This window comes from Onychomys torridus, chromosome 23, assembly GCF_903995425.1.
Source record: "Onychomys torridus chromosome 23, mOncTor1.1, whole genome shotgun sequence".
Lineage (NCBI taxonomy): Eukaryota > Metazoa > Chordata > Mammalia > Rodentia > Cricetidae > Onychomys > Onychomys torridus.
Window position 1 is genome coordinate 64207903 of NC_050465.1, and position 19739 is coordinate 64227641.

The following is a 19739-nucleotide window of genomic DNA, read 5'->3' on the forward strand; positions in this document are numbered from 1 at the left end:
TGCCATGTAGATGCTAGGAATTGAACTCGGGTCCTCTGGGCAGCCAGTACTTTTTTTTTATTATTAAATATGTTTATTTATTAAAATTTTTTTCCATTTTACATACCAACCCCAGTCCCCCCTCCCTCCCTTCTCCCATCTCCTCACCTCCCTCCCACCCTGTCCCCATCCACTCCTCCGAGTGGGTAAGGCCTCCCATGGTAGTCAACAAAATCTGGCATACCAAGTTGAAGGAGAGCCTAGCCCCTCCCCATTGTATCAAGCAGCCAGTACTCTTAACCCCTGAGCCATCTCTCTAGCCCCCAATAATTGGTTTTATTATGACATCTTTATACACGCACGCAGAGCATTTTGATCATGTGCACCCCATTACTCTCCCTCAGTCATCCTCCACTCCCATGGATTTTTCTTCCTTTCCATTCATGGCCTACAATTCCTCAGGGATGGTGGGGGCCTTGTGAGCCCTTTGCCTCCATAATATAATGTTGACGGGTACGACTTTTATTTATTTATTTTTTTTTGAGACAGGGTTTCTCAGTGTAGCTTTGGAGCCTGTCCTGGAACTCAATCTGTAGACTAGGCTGGCCTCAAACTCACAGAGATCCACCTGCCTCTGCCTCCCAAGTGCTGGGATTAAAGGCGTGCGTCACTATTGCCCGACTGGAAGATGGTTTTTGACAACACTTCTCTTCCTCCAGCTTATATGTTCCTTCTTCCCCCTCTTTCATGATGTTCACTGGGCCTTCGAGGGGTGATATGGACATCTCATTCAGGGATGACCAGATAAATGGTTCCTAGCAAGGTACCATTTTGCCCTGCTGAGGGATATTTAGTAGTGTTTGGAGACACTTTTTACAACCCAGGGGAGGAGTTTGTTACTGACATGCAAGTGTAGAGACCAGGGATGTTTCAGAACATCCTATAACGCATAGGATAGCAACTACAGTAAAGAATCACCAGGTTCAATGTGTCAGTGGTGACAAGGCTAAGAAAACTGCAGTGATTTTTAAAGGGGAAAATTCACATGAGAATTCATATGCCATTATGAGAAGGTAACTTTAGAAATGAAATTAGAAGCATAAATTAAAGGCTGCCACAGAAAGCACTGAGTTACCGGTGTACATTACGTGATTGTGACAAACGTTCATGCCTTCATGAAAGCTTAGCTTGATCAGTAGAGCCAATTATATACACAGGGGGCCATCTACCTCTACTTATAACCCAAAACCAATTTCACATAAAAAAAGATGCTTAAAGCTGCACATGGAAGACCGTCAAAGATGGATGTGCTGATACACAGACTAATAATCATACAAAGTTCCATCTAAGTGTAACTTGAAGCGAACAACGGAGGGTCTGCAGTCCTGCCAGGAGGACGCACCCATGATGTCACCTCCAGCAGCTGGTTGCAGGGTTTGTCCCCTTGGTCATTTGCTTTGTTGACAGATGCTCTAAGTATAAAGACCATCAGAAGGCAAGTAAATAGAGGCTGAGTAACTTGTGTAGGTGTGCCGCAGGCTTACTCTCAGGCACACTATTTGCTAGGAGGTACCCCTGGAACTGAAGATGGGCACCACTGTTCTGAAGGAAAGGCGTTAGCCTGAAATGTAGACCAAGCTGTTGAAGACAGAGAGTGCCATAGAGTGGCTAGTTAGCTTGGGATATTGAGATGAAATACTGAATTCCATGAAATGTTCTACAGAATATTCTACAACTGGTGCAACAGAATTTTTTTCTTTTTCTTCAAGGACAGTTTTGATTTTTGAAGTATCCTTAAAAAATTAAAAAAAAAAAGAAAAAAGAAATAGTCACCGGCCAGTGGTGGCACACGCCTTTAATTCCAGCATTTGGGAGGCAGAGGCAGGCAGATCTCTGTGAGTTTGAGGCCAGCCTGGAATATGAGTGAGTTCCAGGAAAGGTGCCAAAGCTACACAGAGAAACCCTGTCTCGAAAAACAAAAACAAAAACAAAAACAAAAAACCAAACAAACAAAAAGAAATAGACGTTTTAATTTTACTGCAAGGTGTCAGGGATGGGATATGTCTTTTGAATGAAATTCATGTATGACTAATAATAAACTAGGTAGACTTTCTTCCTTGTCTATGAACCACAGTATTATGAACCCATGGAAATCACATCACCTTTAAAAACCCAACACACATTGGACTCTTTAAGTGAGATATTTCACTATTAAGCTTAATTGATGTACACATCTTCTTTTCAAGCCAAAGTACCTCCCTTGTAATCCTCTTTCTTGGCTCTGTCCTCAAGAACAGGAAGGATTCATATGTATGGAGTATTGACCAGATACTATAAGTGCTTCACATAGAGCTATTTATGTAAACCCTACCCATGAGGCATATCATCCAGTTTCGAAGGTAAAAGTGGGGCTCAGTAGGGTCAGATAATTTGTATCAAGCTCATAAGTGGTGTTGAGGGGGGGGGTGCCGAAATTTCAGTTTAGGTTATCTAGTCCCAGAATATGAATTTATACATACTCAATAGAGCCTGGTCTGAAATCAAAGTTCAGGATTTTTCAAGCCATCTGAGACAGTTTTGCCAGGTTGGTGTGGGGGTTGGGGAGAGCACTAAAACAATTGATTCTTCATGCTCAGCAGACATGTGTGCTTACATACGTGGGGAGACTGGTGCAATTCTAGACTGGGGATGTGTTCGCAACTGAATCTCAGGTGAACGTTTTAAAACTTGGAGGTTCAATTCTGTCTTTGCCAAGAATTAAGTCCGTTGGAAAATGATTTGAGGACTTCGACTCGTGAAGAATAGGTATTACATATTGTATGTGTTCATAATAGGTGGCTAGCCATCATTTACTAGGTGGCATGTTGCTTGCTAGTAATGATTTGATTTTTGTTTTTTTCCATGCAGTAAAACCTAAGTGTGTAAAAACAAAACCAAGTAAAATTCAGGAAGAGGAGGCTAGGGATGGGACATCTAATGAGTTACTATGTCTGTACAGAACACGATAAAATGAAGTCCCGTGGGGAAGGTGGCCTGGTTCAGCATATAGATAGACGGAACTTCAATCAACATTACATGGATGAAGGGATGAAAACGGAAAAGGATGGTGTGAGAAGTCAAAACCGGGTTGTTGGTGTGCCACAGGAAACATGGGAGCTATACAGACAGTTTTCCTTTTTGTCTACATGGAACTTTGGAGCGATAGAGACCGGTTTCCTTTTTGTGTAGTCTTCACAGACAATGGTGACCTAGTTTGAGACTGGGTGAGCATGCCGGCTCTTGTCCATAGACCCAGAACCTATTAAGATTAGGAAGGCCCGCCCTCTAGAGGTCACAATAAAAGGATAGTTGTGAACCCTGCCTCATGTCTGCTGGTGAGAATCCCCCTTCATGAGGACTTTGCAAATGCAAGAAACTCCTAATTTGAAAGGCCATGAATCTAGGGTTTGCAAAGGCTTTACCACGTGGGGCTAATTAGTACAATTTAGGTAATTAGACAATCCAGTTTACCTCCCTTCTGAGGCTTTCTCATCACACTAATTGAATAAAGCAGCAGATCTTTAATGACAAATCCCTCTCATAAGCAGGACATTAAAAATCAGTCAACAAAAGAAACAACAGTTAATTAGCAAGAGGTGGCACATTTCTTGCACTCTGTCATGGCTACACAAGCAACTGTTTTAACATCGTCTTTATAATTTGGTTACGTTGTCAAGACTAGACTGTATCGAAATATCAAGGCCACTAAATTTTCCTTAGATTTCATCTTATTCTGTCTGTTTAGGAAAGTCCTAGTATTAACAAGCTGTATGATTAAAGACAAGAAAGATGGAGGGATTTAGCAAGAGAATAGAAGAAATCTTTTTGAAGATACAATGTAGGTGGTAATTAATAAACATTTGTGAAAGCCTAAATGGGGTAAAAACAACAGCGAATTTTGTTTTGTTTTGTTTTTCGAGACAGGGTTTCTCTGTGTAGCTTTGTGCCTTTCCTGGAACTCGCTTTGGAGACCAGGCTGAACATCGAAATTTAAACAGGATGTCTTCGCTCAAAATATACTTCCTTATGAAACTCACACACACTGACGATACATGTCCACTTTGACCAGACCGCCTCTAGTGTATTCATTTCAGAGTGGATGACATCATCAGCTCCAGACACGCCTTTCAGAGTCTATGATTTATGTCTGTAGTAGCAAGCATGTGGTGTGCAAATGTTGCTGCTATTCCATCTCCATGGCTCAGCAAAGCCCTGATCATTTGGTAATGGGTACGAGGTGGAACTCTGTAGGCAATCACACCCAGTTTTTTGTTAATTACTATTAGCATGTGGAAAACTGCAATCAAGAGGAGAGAAAACAAAAACAAAACCACATTTCTTTCATGATGCCATACTTCTGAATGTTTCTTTGGTTTCTCACACTAAGTGAGCTGCAAATGGATGGCTGATTGAGTCTTGGCTGGCAATTCTCCCCAGACCATAAATTCTAAGAGTCAGGTATAGAGTCAGTAAATAAGACGTAGCATCAGGAAAGTGAAAACCAGAGAGCCTAAAGGCAGGAAATGAAATTGACTTGTAAGATGAAGCACTTAGATACAGATGTACATGGCCAGGAGAAAAAGCATCTTTTTTGACAAAGCACAGAAACATTGAGCCACTGACTTGACCTTAACAAGATGCATGGAAGGTCTCATCAAGGATCCAGGCAGGCCTGAGAATACTCTTTTGGGGACTAAATATCACTGCAACTTAAATAACATGCCAACAAGTATTACCTACTTTATATTCCCTAGAGGTTGTACTAATAAAGAAAAGTGTCACTCAAAAATGACTCAGGGCTGTCTCTGTTGATCCTAAAGGATATTGGATAAAATGATTACTAACCTGAATTGATAAACATTTTTGTGTGTATTGTGCTCTTTCTGTCTGTCTGCCCCTCTCTGTCTCTTTCTGTGTTGTGTTGTGTGTAGTATGTGTACTTGTTAGTGTAAGAGTATGCTCATTTGTGCAGAGGCTAGGGGTCAATGCAGGGGCTGTATCTTTCCTTTGTTCCTTCCTTCTTTCTGGTTTTTTTTTTTTTTTTTTTTTTTTTTTTGACAAGGGGTCTTTGAACCTGCAGCTGATTTCAGTTCAGCTAGGATGGGTTGCCAATGAGATTCAGAGATCCGCCCTACTTCACACCTGCAGTTTTTATTTTTTGACATGGGTGCTGGGGATCCGAACTCAGATTCTCATGTTTGCATGGCAGGTCCTTTACCAACTGAGCTACCTCTCTGCACCCTATAAATATTATCTCTTGGTAGTGAAGCCATTTAGTATTTAACAAGCATTTAAAATGACATAAAGACTAGTCTGTTGTGTTTGACATTGTCACTCTCTTATGAAGAAAGGACAGTTGTTACAGACCCAGTTAATGAGGTTGTGAAAAGCCTGGGACACACTTTGTGATAAATAATGAAACACAGACAGCCCTTTGTGTACCACGCTGCACCTTGTTCCCCGCTTCCAACAAACTCAACTAATCTAGATAGCATATGTGAAACTGATTGACCCAGTAACCAATGGCTCAAGGTACAATGAATGATGCCGTAAGTGTTCACCACAGGCATAGCAACAGCCACACATATTCTTATGGCCAACGCATAAGACACCTTGTCAAAATGTTTATCATAGTGTGACGGTGTCTGCATCAGTCCAGGATGTGTTTGTTGCAAGACCTTTGTTCACAGGCAAAGCTTAAGTTGGATGGAATTTGAATTCCTTGGCACTCCCCTGGAACCCAGTGACCGACTGTCTTCACTTCCCCCTGATGTTTGCATTCTGATGAGATTTGGATGGCAAATCACTTTCTTATGTTATGGTTGGGGGACTTTCATGAGGGCAGCCAGATAGCGTTGAGTTTAAGGAGCATATTGCAGTGTAGCTTGAGGAATGAAAGCAGGCCCCTCAAGGATGGATTCATTAGTTCAACACCATTCTCAGAACAGCTTAAGTCCTTTGGAGCAAGTAACTCTGAGCCACACCAAGACAACACACAACTTGGTGACATTTGTTCTGCCTTGCAACTAACTGCCTGTATACATATGCATAATACCAAAATAAAACAACATATGTAACATAATTTTAAATTATATTTCTAATGTTACATATTATAGATAGTACACATATTACAAATAAATGTGTGTATTATAAGTAATTATTATAAATAACATGATCAAGTATATTTATAGACTATAAGGATTATAGATACATTTTTGACTATACTCTGAAATACTTTTACAAAACTATAAATAGATTTAATATACAACTGTATTAAAGTGTGTGATTTGATCTTTGAAAAAGTGAAAAAGGGTTTCAGACTTGTCCTGAGTGCTTCAGAGCCTGTTGGTGTTGGCTCAGTTCTGATGGAGTAGAGGGGTCACAGAAGAGTTAATGAGAGCCAGGAGAATAGTAGTCTGGAAACCGGAACTCTGAAACCCAAGAGGACAGCTATGCGTGATTTCAATGGGGCTGTCTTCTTATTAATGTTCGGCTCCGATAAAGAAGAAATGTCCACCTTTTATTCTGAGACATTGTGACATAGATTTATGGACTAAGACTATGATCTTGATAGAAAGCAAAGGGGATCAAGAGAAAAACCGTGTTGGCAGCTCAGGGAGTACCCAACCCTCCCAAGGTTCCTTGCCCAGACGTTAAGTGATTAGAAAAATTTGCTGAAAAAATTGTCAAGTGCCCATTTAATCTTAGCTGTAGCACACCTAAAACCTTTTTTCCCTTTGAAAGATGGAAGATTTCAATTGCTGGCAGTCTAGCTTCTTGATTGACAACTGTCACTCTTTTCCTCTTCGCAGGCACCATAGCAGCTGCTCCTGAGCAATGATTACTTTAAGGCAAGTGGAGGCCAGGTGGCGTGCTGCTGCCCTCTCCTTCAGGGACTGAGTCCAAGAGGACTGTGAGCAGTACTGCTTCAGCTCCTGAAAGCAGAGCTCCAAAGCCTTCATTTTCATGGGGACAGTGCCGATGTCAAACATCTTTCTTTCTTTCTTTCTTTCTTTCTTTCTTTCTTTCTTTCTTTCTCTCTCTCTCTTTCTTTTTTCTTTTTCTCTCTCTTTCTTTTTTCCTCCCTCCCTCCCTCCCTCCATCCTTTCCTTCCTTTCTTCATTTCTTTATTTCTTGGCAGCAACAGCTTATCTTGAACACTCCATAGCTGCTCAAGAAAACTTCAAACCACAGACACTAGAGAAGACTTCAGGAAATCTCTGTGGCAGTCACAGCCACCAGGACAAACCAAGGTTTTGTTTGCTTGAGAGTATCCGACTTTGGTCCCACTCGCTTCATGTACCTTGCATGAGGAAAGATTTTATTTGGGTCACAGCCCATAGCAGCTTGAGATGACCCCTGGATAACTCTACGTGCAGCTGCTACTCTGGATGAGCCTGGATCTCATTAGAGTAGTCTCCACTCCAGTTGGAAGGAGCACCTCCCTGACCCATAATGGCTCCTGTGTATAGGTGACTGGCTGGATATATGATCAGCAGCAGTCTCTTTCCCCTTGAGTTATTTTGGAAAATTTCCTCCCTGAGTTCTACCTAGTTGCCTCTGACCCCACAGCATGTTGCAACATTAGGTCTCAATAAAGTCTCTTGGGAATGTTTTTATTGCCCATTTCTGATCTTTCTATAATAAAGACTAGTGGGTGATTTTCCTGGCTGCCAGCCCCAGGTACTCCCAGCAGCAACATCCAGAGGGGGACTGAACATGAGCGTCCAGCTCCCACCTTCTGAGGAGAGAGGAATGAGGAAATATCAGATAGAAAGAGAGACCTAACCAATGAGAAGAAAGACACACAGGATAACTTCAGGAGTGCTTGGGTCAATACCAAACAGCCTTGTCCATTATTGAAAAGGGATTTTTATAATATGCCAAGGGGAGAGGCAAAAGAGCTCCCTCTTGCAAAATCAAAGCACACCATACAGCCATGTGCAGACCCTTTCAAACACCTGTAAACATGTCTGTGGCCGAATCATCCATTATGCAGCCCTGCTGGATAAAGCAAGCTCAGATTCTCAGACCCTGAGTAATTTCTCACTAGGAGGCCTCTGTGGGATCCCACAACTGAAGAGCTCTAGAGAGCTTCAGGAAGCAGAGGTTGTGGAGACTATGAGGGACTGCAAAGAAAGCCAAGACTTCAGAGGAACCACATATTCTAGCTGCTAGAAGAGTTGCATAGATCTAGCAAGTCACCCAGTACCCCAGCACTCAGAGCTGTAACTCTAGCTGTAGGGTACTGAGCCACTGGTACTCAAGGTCTGGACTCTAGACTCTAGAGCAGTGGTTCCCAACCTTTCTACTGCTGTGACCCTTTAAGACAGTTCTTTTAATACAGTTGGTGACCCTCAACCATAAAATGTTTTTGTTGCTACTTCAAAACTGTAATTTTGCTGTTATGAATTGTGATGATGTAGATAGGTGATATGCAGGATATCTGATATGCAACCCCTGTGAAAGGGCCACTTGATCCTCAAAGGGGTCGAGATCCACAGGTTGAGAACTGCTGCTTTGAGCAGTAAGTCTCTGGCATTTACAGCCTAGAGCCATGAGCCGCTGGTTCTCAGTGTTTGTTGCTATAAACTGGTGGCTTTGGAAGCCCAGCTTGCAAGCCCCTGGCACTCAAAGGCCCAATAGACTAAGGGGCTATTCTTTTCCTAGTTATGATTTCCATCTGAGTGGAGATCTGCAACTCTCACTTGACATTTGCTCCCCACTCCTGCAAATGTCTTCACTTTTTCAGGAAATGGAGATCGACAGTGTGTACTTGAATCCCATTATTCCAACCAGACTTAGCCAAAGAAAGAAAGCTTTTCAAAAGAATTACCTGAATCGCTCTGTTGGTTTCCTTATTCCACCTTGTGCTTTTTCTGCTCTTCTTGCTGTAGAGTATAATGCTTGAAAGATGGATCTTATACATAAAGGTTGAGTTCTTCTGTAAGAGAGAAGAAACGGATCATTTCCTTAGGAAAGTATGTGAGTATACATAAATCTACCTTTTTTTTTTTTTGATTTTTCAAGATAGGATTTCTCTGTAGCTTTGGAGCCTGTCCTGGACTAGCTCTGTAGACTAGGCTGGCCTTGAACTCACAGAAATCCACCTGCCTCTGCCTCCGAGTGCTGGGATTATAGGTGTGCGCCACCACTGCCTGGCCTTTTTTTTTTTTTAATCATACCTTCAGGTCATGGTCAAGCTTGACAAGATTTAAAATAAGCTCATAGTTTTTGGTCCATGGTAAATGTACAATGTTCTGTGATGATCTAAACACATGTGTTTTCATATGTACAAAATATTGAAGGCTGAGGTAGAATATGGCATAAAAATGTTCTCCATTTATAAGTTAGGTGGGAACCATCTAAGATCTGCCCCCTCTTCCCTGAGAGAATTTTGTGACTTGCAGACAAGGCCCTGGAATAACTTTGGGAACTTTTCAATGTTCCTGACCTCAGTAGCCAGAAGAGGTGGCAATGGGGATATCAGGATTTTTGTTGTAATGCACCTGTTGAATTACTGAAGTTCAGCCGACCATGGACATCCCAAGAAGCTTAGAATATTGACTTTTCTTTTAGTATTGCTGAAGAGTAGGCGTTAAATTGATTGTAGAAAATTAAGAACAATGTTTGATCAATGCAAATACTATTCTGTCTCCTCATTGCTTTAAGTATAACTTTAAGAACCACCTCCCCTAAAGCTATTGGTGGTAGAAAAGTCTGGTGGGTGCAAAAGATAACATTTGGGTCTGCCCAGATGGTAGTGGGTCCCTTTGTACTATACTATTTCTGAAAATTCTTTTCCCTATGTGTACTTTTGTGTCTAGCAGCTGTGGTGTGCAGTCATCATCCTGGAGGGACTAGAGAACTTTGCCAGTTTATAGAACTCATGACCCTTGTGGACTATCATAAAAAGAGGGAAGAATCTGAAAAACCAAATCACCTTGACTCCAACAGGAGCAACTATCACTTGGAACCTACACTCCAGAGTGTCTCAGCAGGATCAGGCTGAAATTACAGCCCCAGCCCACAAGTCACTGCCTGGAATTGCACCTTGCTTGCTTTCCTTCCATAGTTCTTTTTTTCTAATCATTTTTCTTTCCCTCTAAGTCATTTCCTGTAAATGAACCCCCATCTTGAGGTCTTCTTCTGGGGGACCAGATCTGAGACAGTAAAGGCAGAAAGGAAAGGAGATGAGCTGATTTGTAAAATTACTCGGTTTTTCCCAGAACACATACTCTTTAGACCTCCACTGACATTTTATGAAGTCACTGTACAATCTTAGCAGTGGGGACTGTTGTGGTTGTTGCTGTTTTTTTAATTCTTTACTCTTTTGGCTCTTTGCTCTTTTGGGGGCTCACCACCCAGCTCCCAAACAAATCACTCATGGAGGGTTATTCTTAATTATAAGTGCCTGGTCTTAGCTTGGCTTGTTACTTGCCAGCTTTTCTTAACTTTAAATTATCCCATTGACCTTTTGCCTCTGGGCTTTTTCCTTTTCTTACTTCTGTCTATTTTACTTTTGCTCTTACTCCATTGATGGCTGGGTGGCTGGGTGGCTGGCCCCTAGCATCCTTCTCTCCTTGTTCTCTTGCTCTTTCTTCTTTTTCCCCTTACAGATTTCTCTTATTTATTCTATCTGCCTGCCAACCCTACCCATCCTTTCTCCTGCCTTGCTATTGGCCATTCAGTTCTTTATTAGACCTGAATTAGACAGGTGTTTTAGACAGGCAAAGTAACACAGCTTCACAGTATTAAACAAATGCAACACAAAAGAATACAACACATCTTTGTATCATTTAACAAATGTTTCACAGCATAAACAAATGTAACACATCTTAAAATAACATTCTATGACAGGACACAGTCAAAGGATATTATAATTCAGTATCTCTGCTTCTTATCTGAGTGTCCTTGTTACTATCTTATTGATAATCAGTAACATTATTAGTTCATACAGTGAAGGAATGAGGTGACTATACTTAATTACAAGTGGAAAATTAGTCAACCAAAATTAGGAAAAGCAAAATATACATTGAAATGAAAACATCTGGCTACAATACATATATGTTTATATGTATGTTGAAGATATGTTCAGAAATTAATGTTAACATCCATTAAATTATTCCAGGCCATAGACTAGTGCCCATAAATATCTGAGAAACAATGGTGTTTCAGGACCAGCTGGATCTAGGGATCCAACACCACCATTAGTAATACATCATTTTTAGTTCTTGGTTCTATTTTTCTTTGTGTTGGATTCTCAGGATTCTCTCTGTGGTAACACTGACCGCACACTGCTAGCATCACAGCTTCTAACAAAAGGACTAGAGACAATTCTCTTGGAAACTTCTTGACTTCCAGAATTGATAATTGAGGCAATTATTGTGGTCAGGGATCAGCCTATCTAGTCACATGATCTAGGTCATGAAGGGGTAGTTCCATGAAAATAGACAAGGTGATGATGGGGTCCTTAACGGGCGAGGTCCTTGAAACCTACTGGGATTTGCAGTGGTGAACAAAAAACATCTTTTCTTACTAAACAGAACCAAATTCAATCCCTTAATTAGACTGTAAAAAAATGATAAAGGAGCTGGGCAGTGGTGACGCACAACCTTTAATCCCAGCACTCAGGAGGCAGAGCCAGGTGGATCTCTGTGAGTTCGAGGCCAGCCTGGTTGGTCTACAGAGTGAATTCCAGGCCATCTAAGGCTGCACAGTGAAACCCTGTCTCGAAAAACAAACAAACAAACAAACAAACAAAATATATAAAGGAGCAAAGGGAGGCTCACATCCTAAATTATCTTACCAGGTTGTTTGGCTAAGGGACTATGTAGGAAGATACAAATAAAATGCAAATAATTGCTAGTTTTCTTTATTTTACCAATATAGATACCAATGCAGCATAGCAAGAGTTTGGTGAGTACATATACTTAGACCATGTGCCAATGACCTTAGCTGGAATCTATATAAAACTTGATGGGAACCTTAAACACATTTCATTTAGTTATAATTCTCCAGTGAAACAGATCCAGCAAGAGAGACATGAGCTGGGAGGTGGTGGTGCATGCTTTTTTTTTTTTTTTTTTTTGGAGTTGAGGATTGAACACCGGGCCTTGTGCTTGCTAGGCAAGCGCTCTACCACTGAGCTAAATTCCCAACCCCATGGTGGTGCACGCTTTTAATCCCAGTACTCAGGAGGCAGAGGCAGGCGGATCTCTGTGAGTCTGAGGCCAGCCTGGACTACAGAGTGAGTTCCAGGACAGGTGCCAAAGCTACACAGAGAAACCCTGTCTCGAAAAACCAATATATATATATATATAACACACACACATATATACATATATGTATATATATACATAAATATATACACACATATATAAATATATATATATATATATATATATATATATATAATAAAAAAGAAAATTTATTATGAGAAATTGGATCATGCAGTTATGGTGGTAAAGTCACATGGTCTACTGTCTGAGAAGTTGAGGCCTAGGAAGGCAGGCAGAGCAATTCAGTCAGAAGGCCTGAGAATCAAGGGCACTGATTGTAACTGTCAACAGGAAAGCTGGAGAGGATGAGATGAGATATCCAAGCTTAAGCAATGAGGAGGGAAAAATGAGCAACTTTCTCCTCTACCTCCACCTTCTGTTCTCTTTAGGCTTTCAATGCATAGCAGATTAGATGATGCCCATCCATGATGGGGGGGCGTGCAATTTGCTTTACTGGGTCCACTGACTCAAATGCAAATCTCCTCCAAAAATACTCTTACAAATACAACCAGAAATAATTTTAGGTTTTTTTTTTTTTTTTTTTTTTAATTTTTTTTTTACCCTGGGGATTTACCCAATGGTCTCTTGTTTGCTAAGCAAGCATTCTACCATCAAGCTACAGCCCAAGCTCAGAAATAGTTTTTTGTTTTTTTGTTTTTTGTTTTTTTTGTAATGTGGGCACCACCAAATTAGTTAATTTCACATACAAAACAAGCTATTATGCCTGCTTCTATCTGACTGATTGGACAGGCAAGAAATTGTGTATTTGGAGAGTTTTCAGGCTTGCAAAAAGCTACTAGAGGGTTAAAGCAAAGCCAGTACCTTACCTACCTGTTTCTATGCAAAGTAGATAATTGGCTGGGGGATAACGAGAGATAGTTATTCTGAGAATTGCTCTTATGCAATTCTATTTACTTTTTAATGGCAAGTCTTTACTTTGCAAGAAGTAAGGAGTGCCACATTATGGGAGGACATGGGGAATTTAATTACTAAGTTAAACAATAAACTCTTTAAATTACCTTAATTTCCAAAGGATTCAACAATCCTATTAGTTGAATTATAAATAAGTAAATAAAACCTGAAAAACAACTGGAAAACCATTATACAACAGGAAAAAGATTAGAAAAGACTTAGTACCATGGGGCCTAAGCAATATAATTAAAAGCAGCATTAAAAAAACAAAAAAACAAAAAAACAAACTTGCCCTATAAAACAAGAAGAGCATCAAGGCTGATGCTGTTTTCCAGAAGCTTTTGGACCCATTGGGCATTGGTAGGGTATGTTCTTTTGTAGGGGAGAATGTTGGGGGAGATGAAATAATATCACAATAACTGGGTATCATTTGTTCACATTCTCTCTCCTCTAATTTCCCCTCTTGTCTTATCCACACCCCACACCCCGTCCCTCTGTCTGTATCTGTCTCTCTCTCTTCCCCTTTCCCTCCCCTTCAGTCAGGGCCTCACTGTGTAGCCCTGGCTTTTACCTTGAAGTCTCCCTGTAGAGAAGGCTGGCTTCCAACGTACAAAGATCTGGGATTAAAGATGTGCACTACAATGCCCTGCCCAGTATTTTGTCATTTCTAGTGCCCAGGCCCTACAATATGCTAGACAAGTACTCTACTCCCACTGAGCTGCATTCACAGCTTTGAATATGGCTTATAAATGCCAGACACGTGTACTAAATAAGTTATGTATTATTTCCTTAAAGTTCTGAGTGTAGCTTTGAAAAGGTGGGTCCTTGCTATGAGTTGAACTGTGTTCCTCCAAAATTCATGTCTTGATCTACTATCCAGGACTTTCAAATATTCCCTTCTTTGAAAGAGAGATTGCTGCAAGGTCAATTAATTATGATGAGGTTATAAAGTAGGATGGTTAGAAGAAATTTGGATGCAGCCACGTAGGGGAATACTATGTGAAGGGGAAGACTGAGATTCATATGCCAAGGAATGTTAAAGATGGCTAGTAAACTCCCAGAATCTGGGAGAGAGACCTGCAACAGACTTTCTTCGGTAGCCTTAAGAAGGGAATCCATGGGTTGGGGATTTAGCTCAGTGGTAGAGCGCTTACCTAGCAAGCGCAAGGCCCTGGGTTTGATCCTCAGCTCAAAAATAAAAATAAAAAAGAAAGAAAGAAAGAAAGAAAGAAAGAAAGAAAGAAAGAAAGAAAGAAGAAAGAAAGAAAGAAGAAAGAAAGAAGAAAGAAAGAAAGAAAGAAAGAAAGAAGAAAGAAAGAAAGAAAGAAAGAAAGAAAGAAAGAAAGAAAGAAAGAAGGGATCCACTCTGCTGACTCCTTGATCTCAAATGTACAAGGTCCTCAATAATACTCTTCTCTTGTTTCAGGAGGGCCACTGAATGATGTCAGCCAGAGCATATCAGTAAGGTAATATCATGAGTCCCATCTCAGAGTTATTGATTCTAAGCTTAGAGATAAACTTTTCCAGAATCAAACAGTAACCAGGGGTTGCTGCATACATCATGTTTTAAAATTCATTATTTCCCAACACCCAGCTCAAGGACCACTCACGTAAGAATCTCTGGGAATTGTTGTTAAAGGTGAAAATGTAGGGACTCACTTCAGATGTACTGAACACATAACTAAGGAAACCATGGAAGAAAGAAAAACTTGAAATAAATACTCTTAATACTTTCTTTGTACAGAATTATCAGATGCCTCGGCTGTCTCATTATGATCTCTTGAAATTGGGATGATTCATAAGCTAGAAGTTGGCCAAATTCTTAATCTGGACTTCTATGTCTGTTTTTACTTTCATAAAGTGGTGACATTCAGACAGACCTCATTATACCTCCAAGGATCAAATCAAATATCTTAAAACTGAAGTTAAAGTTATAAAGGGTTTGTAAACAGGCAGGTGTGCAAAGCGCCTTCATTAAGTCTTTTTATTGGGACTATGGAAGATGCTATACGGCAATGCAAATCCTATCTATTTCTCTCTTTCTTTTTTTTTTTTTCCCCCCAAGGAGTAACTGCTAAGTTCTCAGAGCTAATGCTCTGGAAAGATTTACTCCCTTTTACCCACAGCAATGTCTCTCTTACTGTGTGGGGAATTCCCAGCACCCACTTCTCTGTTGGCCAGGCTCTGTGTTTCTTAGGCAAGCTTTTCAACCATGCAGTATTTCTCATTATCTGGTATGGGGATTTGAGCATTCTGGTTCTGTAGTCATAACAAATATAATGTTACACTCAATTTTCGTTCTGAGTTTCAAGGAGGCAAGTTATATAAAAATTTCCTCACTATGTTATCACAACCAGCATTCACCCAGAAGAGAAACACTGTAGTCCATTAGACTATCAGTTACACAGGGGACAATCTCAAACAGAGCTAGCAACCTAACCTTTCCTAGATAGGACACATGACAACTTGGCTGTGCAGGATAACTCATTTTTTATTTTAAAACCATGTGATTTTTCTTTTTCTTTCTTTCTTTCTTTCTTTCTTTCTTTCTTTCTTTCTTTCTTTCTTTCTTTCTTTCTTTCTTTCTTTCTTCCTTCCTTCCTTCCTTCCTTCCTTCCTTCCTTCCTTCCTTTCTTTCTTTCTTTCTTTCTTTCTTTTTTTTTTTCTCCGAGACAGGGTTTCTCTGTGTAGTTTTGGTGCCTGTCCTGGATCTTGCTCTGTAGACAAGGTTGGCCTCAAACTCACAAGAGATCCACCTGGCTCTGCCTCCTGAGTACTGGGATTAAAGGCATGCACCACCACTGCCCGGCCAAAAGCATGTGATTTCTTTACACTTCGAAATGCTCATGTGAAGTAAAATGTAAGAGATGATGGTAGAGTATAACAGAGGCTGTCAACTCATTTGCCTCGATTAAATCCCAGGTCTGCCATCATTTTTCTTACCACAGACCTCAGGACCCTGCCTTAACTAGGATTCCCTGAAACATGAAGGATGGGTGTGTCAGTTCGTTATTGCTGCTCAACAAAGCACCCCGAAAGTCAGTATCTTAAAAGCAATGACTTATTTTTTTCATGTTGCTAAGGGTGGGTATGACAGGCCATCTACTGGTTTGTTTGGGGATATCCTTGCAGTGGCATTAGGAGATTGACTGGGCTCCTTGTTCACACAGCTGGTAGTTGTGCGAACTACCTAGTAGCTGGGATGTGTCCCTCAATTCTCCTCAATGACTATCTCATCCTCCATTAGGTTAAGCATGTATCCTCTAATACAATTTCTGCACCACTTTCCAAAAAAGATGAAAGCAAAATGCTTTTGGGGGCTTGGCTTGGACTTGCATATCAATAGTGCTAACACATTGCATAGTTAAAGCAGGTCACAAAGGCAGATCAAATTCGTGGTAGCTGAAAAATGAACTCCAGTCTTGCATGGGAAAAGTAGCAGAGTTTCACTGCAAAGTCTGCTGTATGTAGTGGGGGGAAATTTCTGGCTTTTAAGTACTCTATCACAGTGGCATTATAACAAGCTGCCACTATTTTTTAGTTAATACCATGTTTTAATACCAAAGGCTATCACCAGAACCATGTACACAAAGTAACTCCAGCTTGCCATAGAATCGACTTTGGCAATAACTAGTGAAGTTGCTTCACAGAACAAAGAAAGGAGGGTCACAGTTTATCACATATACAGGAGATGTCTGCATAGTGCCCATGGGTTGCCATGTGGATGCTTTTCACATCTACAGGTGAAGAGGAGGACAACCGTATGTAGGATGTGGTCCTGGGATTAGCAACATCAGCATCACCCTGCAGGCTCCTCCTGAGACCTACTGAATTTAAATCAAATCTCTGGGGCAGGGTCCAGGAGCTGGTGTTTTAAGAAGCTCCATGGGTGATTTTTACATACACTACAGTTTGTAAAGTACTGATTCAGAATCAAAGCCTTCAACTCCTTAAATAAAAGCACTAGATTATAGACACTTTCCTCAAATATTCTTCCCCCCACTTTATTATGGCTAACTCGATGATCTATAATGTTGAATTCACTGGACAAGAATCATATACTGAGTTTCTCAACATGTCTGAATCCACATAGCTTATTGGTAGCAATCATTTATAGTTAATGTTTCTATTGTTTTTTTTTTAATTTTAATTTTTTTATTTTTGGTTTTTCGAGACAGGGTTTCTTTGTATAGTTTTGGAGGCTGTCCTAGATCTCCCTCTGTAGACCAGGCTGGCCTCGAACTCACAGAGATCCGCCTGGCTCTGTCTCCCGAGTCCTGGGATTAAAGGCGTGTGCCACCACTGCCCGGCTACTGTTTCTATTGTAAGTGTAAGGAGTCAGCAGCCTGGGCTATGGAGATAGCTCAGTGGGAAAGGTGCTTGCTTCCAAGCCTAATGAACCGACTCTGATCCCTGTGATCCACATAGTGAGAGGAAAGAACTGACTTCTACAAGCCATCCTCTGACCTCCACATACATACTGTAGCATATGCACATCTGTGTGCATATATGTGCATATGCTACAATACAATAATACCAACAAAGGTTCCGGGATGTAGCTCAGTCAGTAGAGTGCTTGCTTTGCATTCCCAAAATTATGGTTTTAATATGTGGCACCACACAAAACCAAGTGTGTGGTGCGCTCAAGAGGTAGAGAAGAAGGAGGAGCAGTTCCAGGTAAGCCTCAGCTCCATAAAGTTCCAGGCCAGTCTGAGCTTCAGAAGACTCTATCCCCAAAAGAAAGAAAAATGTTGGCATGGGAAAAGCTGGTTTAGTAAATATAGTAGAGCAAAGAAAAGTAGTAAAAAAAAATCAATAATCAGAAATGACATTGTTTGCACCAATTTGGGGTCAAAGCATCCCCTAGGATTGTTCCAAAAGGTTAGCTTCAAAGCAACTGAGCACGTTGAGCTCTGTGAACATATGCATTTCTATGTTCACAAAGCAGAGCAAACACAACCTGGTGAAGCCAAGTGGCATTCAAAGCAACTTTGTGGCAGACAGCCATTTGTGTTCATTAGGAATTCCTTCATAAAGGAAGAGATTTAGGCTTGCTTACAAAAATAAACATAGCCTGATTACTGAAAGCCTGTGTGGTTTTCTTTTAAGCAATGAAAATTTTACTTACCAGTGTAGGAGAGATGCATCGTTTAGTTCCAATAACATTTCTAGAAAAATCATTTTTTGAGAAATAAATGATTATAGCTAGTATTCATGTGAGCAGTTGGGTGTGTGTGTGCATGTGTGTGTATGTGTGATGTGTGTGTGTGCGTGTGCGTGTGCGTGTGCGTGTGTGTGTGTGTGTGTGTGTGTACATGTGTTATTTCATGTGTATGTGGATGCATGTGTGGTGGTGTAGGTGGAAGCGAGAGGTCAGAGGTCAGCCTTGGGTATATTTCTCAGAAGTTGTCTATCTTGTTTTGCCTCTCTCTTTTTTTTTTTTTTTTTTTTTTTGAGATGGGGTCTCTTGTTGGGACCTGGAGCACCCTGATTAGGCTAGCAGACCAAGTCAGCCTGGGCGGGATACTATAGAGACACAAGGTTCTACATTCCAAGTTCTGCAGTCCCAAGAACCACCTTCCCAGTTCTGGGATTCCAAGAGTGTGCTCCCATGCCAATGTTTTTAAATATTGCGTCTAGGGTTCAAACTGGGGGCTTCAGGAATGCGTGGAGAGCACATCATCAACTAAGCCATCTCCTCGGCTTCTGAATTGTCAGTTTTATCAGAAAATTCCTGGGAGGACTTTTGTTAATTAAAAGATAAGTATCTCCATGTTAAGTACTCCAGATTTCACAAGTTTATACTTTACAATAAACTTAATATAATACAATTAAGAGACACATAGGAAACAAGAATGAGAACAACTCTTTCTGCTAATAAATAAAAGTATTTTAGGGCTGGAGAGACGGCTCAGGGTTTAAGGGCACTGGTTGCTCTTCCAGAGGTCCTGAGTTCAATTCCCAGCACCCACATCTGTAATGAGATCTGGTGCCCTCACCTGGTGTACAGGCATACATGCAGGCAGAGCCCTGTATACATAATAAATAAATCTGAAAAAAAAGTATTTTAAAAATCAGTGGTTCATGCACTGTTAACTCTTTCTGATTTGATAGTAATAATCATCCAGTGTGTAAAGTGTGTATCCTTCATCCATCTATTGGTAGTGTGTGTTGAGGGTTGCTGTGTCCTGGGAAGCAGAGAAATAGTGTGAATAAGACAACCATGACATCTACCTTCATGGGCCTTAGCTACGCTTGATGAAGGCAGATGAAGACAGGTGGGCAGACAAATTGATAGTGAATTAGTTGAATCTTGCAAAGTAAATCAAGGAAGGGCCGAGGCTGATGATGGGAGGTGCCTACTTTGTACAGTGGTCAGAGAATTTACTTATTTTTAAGATTTGTTTTTATTTTTTATTCTTCTGCACGTGAGCACGTGTGTGTGTGTGTGTGTGTGTGTGTGTGTGTGTGTGTGTGTGTGTGTGCCATGTGTACCTGTGAAGGCCAGAAGAGGATGTCAGGTTCTCT

The 19739-nt window shown here is 40.8% G+C and overlaps 1 protein-coding gene across 1 annotated transcript in view; it reads right to left on the reverse strand.

The window, feature by feature from the left end:
- Window positions 1–1324: 1324 nt before the first annotated feature.
- LOC118573046 (putative coiled-coil domain-containing protein 195) overlaps window positions 1325–19739 on the reverse strand; it is a 50669-nt gene continuing 32254 nt past the window's right edge. Inside the window, exon 3 of the mRNA XM_036173019.1 lies at window positions 1325–1451. Within this exon, the coding sequence (XP_036028912.1) occupies window positions 1325–1451 (127 nt within the window). The remainder of the gene's footprint in view (window positions 1452–19739) is intronic.